This window comes from Amblyraja radiata, unplaced genomic scaffold (assembly GCF_010909765.2).
Source record: "Amblyraja radiata isolate CabotCenter1 unplaced genomic scaffold, sAmbRad1.1.pri scaffold_671_ctg1, whole genome shotgun sequence".
Taxonomy (NCBI): domain Eukaryota; kingdom Metazoa; phylum Chordata; class Chondrichthyes; order Rajiformes; family Rajidae; genus Amblyraja; species Amblyraja radiata.
The window spans coordinates 17622-28577 of record NW_022630695.1 but is presented as its reverse complement, the minus strand read 5'-3'; the positions used below and the strand labels follow the sequence as shown (position 1 = coordinate 28577).

The 10956-nt window shown below is 46.7% G+C and overlaps 1 protein-coding gene across 1 annotated transcript; it reads right to left on the bottom strand.

Annotated features, from left to right (window-relative positions):
- Positions 1-3250: 3250 nt before the first annotated feature.
- Positions 3251-10709, bottom strand: LOC116970241 (CDKN2A-interacting protein-like). The gene is made up of 3 exons (XM_033016924.1): positions 10408-10709; positions 6529-6659; positions 3251-4422 (listed from the first exon to the last, which is right to left on the bottom strand). Exons 1-3 carry the CDS (start codon positions 10695-10697, stop codon positions 3464-3466), a joined length of 1380 nt encoding a protein of 459 aa, XP_032872815.1. The 5' UTR covers positions 10698-10709; the 3' UTR covers positions 3251-3463.
- Positions 10710-10956: the final 247 nt, after the last annotated feature.

The window sequence follows — 10956 nt, the reverse complement described above, 5'->3', positions numbered from 1 at the left end:
TTCCAGCGCCTGCTGAGTTCCTCCAGCACGTTGCGTTTTAGCTCATGATTCCAGCGCCTGCTGCTCCTCGTGACTCCTGTGAAGATAAAGGAATTGCATTGAACGGCAGGAGAGCTTTCTGCATGAGGAACAAATTATCTCCACTACCTCAAGAGTTGAAAGTGCCAAGGAGCATTCATGGAGAGAGTGTTCACGAGACTGTGTTAAAATTCAAACTTGCTGGATCAGTCTAGTGCTGACTGGCCACTAAACCCCAAACAAAAGGCATACCATCTACTGAGCTGAAAATGGGCAACTCTGCCTCCCACTCTGGTATACCCTTCTTGCTCATTAACGATAGTTTTTAGACGCTGTGCTGTCTTAATAGTTTTTCAAACTTACAAAAAGCAGCTAACTGGTTTAAACAGAATTTTAAATGGGACCACATTTCCTTCTTGTACAGAAATTTTAACAGCACATCATTCCTTTTCATATCACTATGTCACGGGGTTGAACAGGGAATGCTGGAAATACTTCAACTATTAACTTATCATTGCATCATAAGTGTAAGAAAGAACAGCCATAACATGTAAGATTGTTGAAGATTTTGAAATGTGGACCATTAATGTTTTGGTTAAAGATTCACAGTCTGCGTACAAACCAGGCATTTGGTTGAGGTTACTTAATTTGGGGATTCAAGTTTTGCAATTTTTCTTTTTCAGAATAGTTGACACATATGCTGCAACATCCCGCAAACTGCCGTGTGATAATAAATAAAAAATTAAACGCCCACAGACAGCTGGAATAACTCAGCAAGTCAGGCAGCATCTTAGGAGGACATGGATAGGTGAAGTTTTGGGTCCTGCCTCAAAACATCTTCTATCCATGTTCTCCACAGATGCTGCCTGACCCGCTGAGCTACTCCAGCACTCTGTGAACGTCACCTATCCATGTTCTCCAGAGATGCTGCCTGACCCGCTGTGTTACTCCAGCACTCTGAAACGTCACCTATCCATGTTCTCCAGAGATGCTGCCTGACCCGCTGTGTTACTCCAGCGCTCCGTGTCTTATTTTAAAACCAGCATCTGCAGTTGTTTTTGTCAACAATCACCCTAACCCTACCAATGATTATTATTATCAATGTTTTTAAATATACTTGGCGAAATATTTTTAATTCAATTGGACATTTCACATTAAATTGCAACATGCAAAGTTTAATCTCAATATTGCAGGATATCATTTGCAAAAAAATCAGAAGATTACTTTGAACTGTTATTCACTACAAAAAAATCTGACTTCATTTTCCCGAGGTATGATACTTAACCATGGTACAAAGATTAGGAACAGGGTTTACCCAGATCAGTCTAAAGAAGGGACCCAACCTTTTTATCTCACCTATCCATTTTATCCAAAGTTGTTGACTGACCCGTTGAGTTACTCCAGCAGTTTCTGTCTACTCAGATATCAATGTTTGGAGCAGTATTGTCCACAAATGTAGAACCTTCAAAAACTTGCAAACACCGTCACATTAAGCGTGAAACTGAGAAGGAATGCAACAACAAATCGGAAGCCAATGACTAACGTACAGAATAGCTGTTGAACTTCTACTTGAGGTGCTCTATTTTGCTAGGAAGAACGAGGAAGCTACTCAGAATGAACATTGGCTAGATACAGGTGGAGGTGGAGGCGGAGGTAGGGGGGGGATCTGGGAGTACCGATGCATAAATTACCAGAGCCAATAATACATAAACCAATGGGGTTCTTTCCCAGAGTTAGAAATAAAAAGCAGAAAAATGTTTAATTTAGTTTAGAGTCCAATCACCCGTACACACTAGTTCCACTTTATCATCCACTCCTTACACACTGGGGACAATTTACAGAGGGCCAATTAATATACAAATCCATGCTTTCCAGTTACATATTATTTTTTAACAGGTACAACTCATATTTAGAACACAGAGTGCTGGAGTAACTCAGCGGGTCAGGCAGCATCTGTGGAAAACATGGATAGGTGACGTTTCACAGAGTGCTGGAGTAACTCAGCGGGTCAGGCAGCCTCTCTGGAGAACATGGATAAGTGACGTTTCACAGAGTGCTGGAGTAACTCAGCGGATCAGGCAGCATATCTGGAGAACGTGGATAGGTGACGTTTCACAGGTGCTGGAGTAACTCAGCGGGTCAGGCAGCATTTCCAGAGGACATGGATAGGTGACGTTTCAGAGTGCTGGAGTAACTCAGCGGGTCAGGCAGCATCTGTGGAGAACATGGATAGGTGACGTTTCAGAGTGCTGGAGTAACTCAGTGGGTCAGGCAGCTTCTCCAGAGGACATGGATAGGCGACATCTTGGGTCAGGACCCTTCTTCAGCATCTGTAATTTCTTATTACAACAATTTAAACTACTTTAGCAAAGTTCAAAGCTTTTTAATATCAAAGTTGATAAAAGGGGTTACGTAAAATGTAGAAACAAGGAACTGCAGGTGCAGGTTTACATGAATGGACACAAAGCGCCGGAGTTTAGTTAGGTTTGTACCAGTGTAATGAAAAGGAACTGCTGATACTGGTTTATACTAAAGACAGATTCAAAACGCTGGAGTAACACAGCGGGTCAGGGGCAGCACCTCCAGAGAATAGTTAGATGATGTTTTGGGTCGGGACCCCTCTTCAGCATCTGCAGTTCCTTGCGCATGCAACCAGTTTTGACTGTTCAACAATTCCACAGTTTTAACCCACCCGGAGATGTCAATTACTATTTAAGCCAATAACCCATCTGAATAAGCCACCACAATTAGAGTGAGACAAAAAGCTGGAGTAACTCAAGAGACTGTCACTCCCGCATCGGTCTCTTCAGCCACAAACGACGCTGCTCTAGCCAAGGTTTGGAGCAAGCAGCCAACAACTGGGATGCATCACCCATGGTCAGTCATGACCGAGGGGGGTGGGGGGCTACAACTCAGCGGGTCAGGCAACATCTCTGTGATAAAAGGAATAGGTGACGTTTCGGGCCGAGACCCTTCTTCAGACTGTTCCTGGTTTGAAACATAACGTGACAGTTGCAATGTGGAATGCTTTAACCCGAATGGACTTTGTAAAAGTATTCTTCAAAACAAAACATACTCCGATGGAAGGATTCACGTGGCCCTGTTATATTATTCCGAAAAATGGTTTTTCGTGTTTCCCCTTTAAAATAATCTACATCCAAAGGAAATGACAGTAATATTTCAAGATCAAATGCTTAATGGCAGAATAACAGATTTACATCAATAAACCAGGAAAACTCACCCATGTATTTTTTTCCCATTTGATAAATTGTTGGGCAATCCAGTTTTAACCTTGTCTCAAAAGAAATTCCAAATAACTCTAACTATAACTGCAATATACACGTGCACCTTTTACAATCATGTAATCGAACAAAGACTTCATACGCATTCAGACATATAAAATATTTCCAATTAACTCATCAGAAGAGCGCTTTACACGTCGGGTTTACCTTGCGGAAGGTTCTAAAGGATTCATTAGTGCAGGGGCTAGGTTTAAGCGATGTATATCTTCACTCAGAAGTACTAAATCTTCAATGTCAGTCCCCTTGAATTTCCTTTTACACATCTTCACGGTGACCTTCTGTTTCAAGAACAGCTTCACAGCTTCCTTTGCGGCCATATCCTTGGCGCTGACTTTGCATTTACCGTACCCCGTGGCCAAGTACACAGACTGGCACCGTAATTCGCATACAATGCCCTCGCGGGCTGCGCTGTGTGGTAAATGCAGCTCGGAAATGTCCTTCAGGGGGATACAGACGCTATCCAGGCTGCCCTTCGTGGCCTGTATGCAGTTACTCAGAATGGCCAAGTGGTCAATATCATTGCTGTAGCCCCCGGCCGACACCAGCTTCCAGGCGACGGCCTTGTAGAGTTTGTTGTAAAAGGTCTGCTTCTCTTTCACGGCTTCAGGAGTCAAGCTGACCACGGTTATGGGCGGCTTGCAGCTCTGAGAGGCAGCCGGCTGCGGGGCGACTTTCTGCGAGGTAGCCGCGGGGACGAGGCGCTCGACGATGTCCGGCTGGGCAGCTGGCTTAGCCTCTACGGAATTAGAAGAACAATTCTTGGTGGGCGTCGGAGGCTCAGAGCGCGGTGCTGGCGCCGGCGCTGGCGCCTGCTGATTAGTGACTGGAGCCGGGGCTTTCTTCACCTCGCTCTCTTTCGGGGCGGGCTGGGCTTCCTTCTGGTTCGAGCTGACGGTCGGCACGGGGCAGGCCGGAGTCTCCGCTTGCGGTCCGGGCAAGGGAGCCGGAGCTTCAATTTCGGGGAAACCATCAAGGCCCGGGATTCTGGTGGGATCGACTTCCTGGCTGACATTTTCAGCCGTTTCGCTCATGGCAACAAAATCAATGGTTTTAACGTCGGTGACCGCTTTCTTCTTTTCACTTGGTTTTACTTTAGCCTTTTCTGTTAAGACAAACACAAGTGAGTGGGACCATTGCATACAATATTCCTTTTCAATTTGGTACAAGAATGTTAAGGGACCCAAAACATTTATAAAATGTCAGAAATAAATGCAAACGGTGCTGGCTCGAAGGGCTGAATGGCCTCCTCCTGCACCTATTTTCTATGTTTCTATGTAAACAGGGTTCCACCATGGACACAACATGTTGGAGTAACTCAGCGGGTCAGGCAGCATCTCAACCCAAAATGTCACCTATCCAGATTCTTGAATAGTACGGGTGGCAAGGGTTACAGGGAGAAGGCAGGGGAATGGGGCTGAGAGGGAAAGATAGATCAGTCATGATTGAATGGCGGAGTATGTGTGTGTCCGTGTATGTATATATATATGTGCGTGTGTACTTGTGGGTATGTGTATATACACACACTGAACTTTTTTTTCTCTCTCATTTATCAAATTGTTTACAATGTACTATATTTACATATTCTGTTGTGCTGCAGCAAGTAAGAATTGCATTGTTCTATCTGGGGCACACATGACTATAAAACACTCTTGACTCTTCTCCTGAGTAGACTCGGTGAGCTGAATGGCTCAATTCTGCTCCAATGACATGAACTTCTCCAGGGATGCTGCCTGACCTGCTGAGTTACTCCAGCACTTTGTGTCCTTTTTTTGTAAAGCTACATCAGGGAAAAGCTTTTGTTGCGTGCCAACCAGTCAGCAGAAAGACAATACAATGACAACAATCGAGCCCTCCAAATTTTACAGATACAGGATAATGTGTATAACAGGAATATGTGGGAGAAGATTGAGAAAAGCTTCTTCGTCTAAAGTTGTGGGACAAGGTTAATTCCCGGGATAGCGGGACTGTCATATGCTGAGAGAATGGAGCAGCTGGGCTTCTACACTGGAGTTTAGAAGGATGAGAGGGCATCTCATTGAAACATATAAGATTGTTAAGGGCTTGGACACGCTAGAGGCAGGAAACATGTTCCCGATGTTGGGGGTGTCCAGAACCAGGGGCCACAGTTTAAGAATAAGGAGTAAGCCATTTAGAACGGAGACGAGGAAACACCTTTTCTCACAGATAGTGGTGAGTCTGTGGAATTCTCTGTGGAGGCAGATTCTCTGGATGCTTTCAAGAGAGAGCTAGATAGGGCTCTTAAAAATAGCGGAGTCAGGGGATATGGGGAGAAGGCAGGAACGGGGTACTGATTGGGGATGATCAGCCATGATCACATTGAAGGGCCAAATGGCCTATTCCTGCACCTATTGTCTATTGGGACAACTTGTTCTATTTGATCTTATTTGATTGTGCACGCCGGGTTGATTGCATTCGTCAAAACAGGGTGGACCATGTGAAGGTTGCAATCTTCCACCCCAAGAAAAGCTTAGTTAAGGTAAGAAATGCTGCTGTTGGAGTAGAGATTTAAACGAGTGGAGTGATTGTAGTGCGTGATTGCAGAACCCACTTCTGTGACCAGTACACAGAGAGCCGTCTGGTTTGGGCGCCATCTTGGACAGTTTCTTGGAGTAACCACAAACTGTAAGAGTGATTATCTTTCATATGGGATAGGAAAGGTTTAGAGGGATATGGGCCAAACGCAGCAGGCAGGTGGCACTAGTGCAGATGGGGCATCTTGGTGAGCACGCACAAGCTGGGCCGAAGGGCCTGTTTCCACACTAATTGACTCTATTATATCCTATATTACAAATTTTATGAGGACGCTGCCAGGACTCAAGGGCCTGGGCTAAAGAGAGAGGTTGACCAGCTAGGACTCTTTTCCTTGGAGAGTAGGAGGGTGAGGATCTTGTAGGGATGTACAAAATCATGAGAGGAATAGATCTGGTAGACGCACAGTCTCACTTTTTTAAGAAACATTTAGACAGGTACATTGATAGGACAGGTTTAGAGGGATATGGACCAAATGCAGGCAGGTGGGATTATTGTAGATGGGACATGTTGGTCGGTGTGGGCAAGTTGGGCCTGTTTCCACACTATGATTCTACGGCTATTATATCAGGCACTGAATAAATTGTAGTTCATTTTAATGAAACGGACAAACAAAATGCTCTTTCGAAGTACTCTAATATAAAGATAATCTGCTGACCATCAGTGCTGGGAATCTCTCTTTTCTTCTTATTGGCTACCACTTCGTCTCGTGTTGTATGCACCGGCGCGTCTGTAACTTTGATCCCTTCTCCCATCTCCAGCACTTTATCCATCACTGCCTTCGAGTACCTGAAGCATACAAAGGCAAAGTGTCACCAATTACAAAGTGTACATCAGGAATTGCAAGCAGATGTGTGAACAGCAATTACAGTAGCAATTATCTAACACCCAGTCAGGTTAGATGAAGTGTGCAGGAAGGAACTGCAGATGCTGGTTTAAACCGAAGATAGACACAAAGTGCTGGAGTAACTCAGCGGATCAGGCAGGATTTCTGGAGAAAAGAGATAGGTGACGTTTTGGGTCAAAACTACAGCTTTTTGTGTCTATCTTCAGGCTAGATAAAGCATGCGTTCCACATATATTTGATTTTTTTTTAGAGATACAGCGTGGAAACTTTGTCCAACCGACTCCGTGCCGACCAACGATCACCCTGTACACTAACACTATCCTTCACACTAGGGACATTTTCACCAAAGCTAATTGCTCTGCAAACCTGTACGTCTTTGGAGTGTGGGAGGAAACCAGAGCAACCGGAGAAAACCTACACGGTCACAGGAAGAAGGTACAAACTTCGTACAGACAGCTCCCATAGTCAGGGTTAAACCGTGCACCATTGGTTTAAATTTTATTCAAATGTCTTTAAATGCTTAGTTTATGAAAATATGTAGTTCACGATCAAATAGCTCACAAGGGATGACGTGTTGCTTTGACACAATTCTGTAATGATTCCCTTAGCATTTTCTCATGTTATGCAATTATTTTTCTTTCAAAGCATACCATTCTTTTCAGAAAATTACGACTGATTCCGTTATATTCCCTTCAAACATCAATTCCATAATTATAATTCTGTGGCGCCACCTGATGGTCAGACCACTCACTGTTGTGCCTTCTTAGTGGTTACAAGGACTGTCACATGACATCGTGGGCAGATCTGGCCTTGAGGTCATGAGTCAACAGGTAGCTGAGCTCGAGTCAAAACTCACTCAGCAGCAGCAACAATAGACAATAGGTGCAGGAATAGGCCATTCGGCCCTTCGAGCCAGCACCGCCGTTCAATGTGATCATGGCTGATCATCCCCAATCAGTACCCCGTTCCTGCCATCTCCCCATATCCCGATTCTGCTATTTTTAAGAGCCCTATCTAGCTCTCTCTTGAAAGCATCCAGAAAACCTGCCTCCACCAACCTCTGAGGCAGGGAATTCCACAGACTCTCTGTGAGAAAAAGTGTTTCCTCGTCTCCGTTCTAAATGGCTTACTGCTTATTCTTAAACTGTGGCCCCTGGTTCTGGACTTCCCCAACATCGGGAACATGTTTCCTGCCTCTAGTGTGTCCAAGCCCTTAACAATATTATATGTTTCAATGAGATACCCTCTCATCCTTCTAAACTCCAAAGTGTGCAAGCCCAGCTGCTCCATTCTCTCAGCATATGAAAGTCCCGCCATCCCAGGAATTAACCTTGTAAACCTACGCTGCACTCTCTCAATAGCAAGAATGTCCTTCCTCAAATTAGGTGATCAAAACTGCACACAATACTCCAGGTGTGGTCTCACTAGGGCTCTGTACAACTGCAGAAGGACCTCTTTGCTCCTATAGTCGATTCCTTTTGTTATAAAGGCCAACATGCCATTCGCTTTCTTCACTGCCTGCTGTACGTGCATGCTTACTTTCATAGACTGATGTACAAGGACATTGACTCAATATGTTAGAAAGTCCCAAACGCACATGTATATCAAACTTATCTCACCGAATAAAGTAACCGTTTGATCACAAAGTTTGGACTCGCTATAACTCGGTGTTAAATAAAAATCCTCTGCCGCTGAATCGTATTCGGACCACTTTAAAAGCTAGTTTTTTCCAATCAATGACTTCTGGCTTCTGTCATTTGGGTCTACACCTTCCTCAGGAGTTAAGCAAGAAGGCGTAGAGTGCACAAATGTAAAAAGGTAATTTCTCCTATGCTGCAAAACATACTTGGCTAATAAAGTACTATTATGATGAACGATAATAGATGAAGGATTAAATCCTCCATTCCCCAAGTCTGTATTTGGCAGAGGGCAGAGGAGGGAGTGGCCGGGGTGCGACTGGTCCTTGATTATGCTGCTGGCCTTGCCGAGGCAGCCTGAGGTGTAGATGGAGTCAATGGAAGGGAGGTTGGTTTGCGCTACGTCCACAATTCACTGCAGTTTTTTGCGGTCTTGGATGGAGCTGTTCCCAAACCAAGCTGTGATGTATCCTGATAAAATGCTTTCTATGGTGCATCTGTCGAAGTTGGTGAGAGTTGTTGGGATATGTAGCCGAACTTCCCAACCCTTCTAAGGAAATAGAGGCGTTGGTGTGCTTTCTTGGCCATTGCTTCAATGTGGATGGTTTAGGTTTATTTAGCTTTAGTTTAGGCATTCTGAAGAAGTTCCAGACCTGAAACGTCACCTATCCATGTTCTCCACAGATGCTGCCTGACCCGCTGAGTTACTCCAGCACTCTGTGAAACGTCACCTATCCATGTTCTCCACAGATGCTGCCTGACCTGCTGAGTTACTCCAGCACTCTGTGAAACGTTACCTATCCATGTTCTCCACAGATGCTGCCTAACCCGCTGAGTTACTCCAGCACTCTGTGAAACGTCACCTATCCATGTTCTCCAGAAATGCTGCCTGACCCGCTCTCTGTGTCTTCATTGCTGGATTTATTACTGTCATGTGTGCCGAGATACAGTGTAAAGCTTTTGTCTGCCACCTATCCAATAAAGGTGCAGAATATAGGTATGAGATGTGAGGGAGAGTGGGTAGGGGCATGAAGGGGAGAGATGGGGGTGGGGGAGGGTGAAAGAGGGGGTCATCTGACTGGTAGAGCGTGGTGGAGGAAGGGAGGGGAAGGAGTAGTCGGGGAAAGGGTGGAGGAGGAGAATGCTTTAGACGGTATAGACTCGACTTGAACTCGCTAGAATTTAGAAGATTGAGGGGGGATCTTATAGAAACTTACAAAATTCTTAAGGGGTTGGACAGGCTAGATGCAGGAAGATTGTTCCCGATGTTGGGGAAGTCCAGAACAAGGGATCACAGTTTAAGGATAAGTCTTTTAGGACCGAGATGAGAAAAACATTTTTCACACAGAGTGGTGAATCTGTGGTATTCTCTGCCTCAGAATGTAGTTGAGGCCAGTTCATTGGCTATATTTAAGAGGGAGTTAGATGTGGCCCTTGTGGCTAAAGGGATCAGGGGGTATGGAGAGAAGGCAGGTACGGGATACTGAGTTGGATGATCAGCCATGATCATATTGAATGGCGGTGCAGGTTCGAAGGGCCAAATGGCCTACTCCTGCACCTATTGTCTATGTTTCTATGTTGCTTTCAAGAGAGAGCTAGACAGGGCTCTTAAAAATAGCGGAGTCAGGGGATATGGGGAGAAGGCAGGAACGGGGTACTGATTGGGGATGATCAGCCATGATCACATTGAATGGCTTTGCTGGCTCGAAGGGCCGAATGGCCTCCTCCTGCACCTATTGTCTATTGAGAATGGGAAGGGATGGAAGGACGAGAGCGTGGGAGTGAGGAGAGGGAGCTTGACCTGGGTGGGGCAGTGAGAGTGAAGGGGTAGAGGGAGGTCTGATGGGGGAGGGGGAGGGAGGTCGGCTGAGAGCGTGGGAGGGAGAAGGCATGATAATGGGGTTAGGAGGGAGAGATAGAGCAACCATGGTTGAATGGAGGAGTAGTCTTGATGGGCCGAATGGCCTAATTCTGCTCCTATCACTGATGCTTTATGATGGGGGGGGGGGGAGATTATCGGTGCCGGTGGGGCCGCCCTCACTCTCTAACTCACCGGCACCCGAGGAAGACGTGGTTGGCCCAGACCATGGAGAGGGCGAGCAGGCGGTCGGTGCGGGGCCCGGCCCGGGGCGGGGGATCCGGCTCCATTGCCCCGGCCTCACCTTCCCCCTCCCCCTCCCCGCCACTGGTCGCCGCCGCCGCCGCCGGCAGGTTGTTGATGATGAAGCGGCGCCGCGCCTCCCAGTGGCGCTGGTTCTCGCTGCCGCCCCGCAGCTCCTCCAACCAGGCGGCCAACGCCGGCCGCTCCCGCAGCAACTCGTCCGTCGCCTCGTCCGCCGCCATCTTGGCCGCTGCCGGTGCCGGTGGCAACGCGTGGGCTCCAACTCCCCCTGGTGCACACAAGGGTGAACTACAGGCGGCAACGCGCGGGCTCCAGCTCCCCCTGGCGCACAGGAGGGTGAACTACAGGCGGGCACCAGCGCCTCTGGTGCACAGGAGGGTGAACTACAGGCGGTAACGACAGCGCCTCTGGTGCACAGGAGGGGAACTACAGGCGAGCACCAACGACACCAGCGCACAGGAGGAGGAACTACAGGCGGAC

What these genes read in the sequence shown, in the direction of transcription:
- LOC116970241 (XM_033016924.1), bottom strand. Translation starts at nt 10,697, where the DNA reads ATGGCGGCGGACGAGGCGACGGACGAGTTGCTGCGGGAGCGGCCGGCG. An exon ending in CACGTCTTCCTCGGGTGCCG is followed by an intron (nt 6,660 to 10,407) that starts GTGAGTTAGAGA and finishes TGTATGCTTCAG; the next exon opens with GTACTCGAAGGCAGTGATGG. An exon ending in AGAGATTCCCAGCACTGATG is followed by an intron (nt 4,423 to 6,528) that starts GTCAGCAGATTA and finishes TTGTCTTAACAG; the next exon opens with AAAAGGCTAAAGTAAAACCA.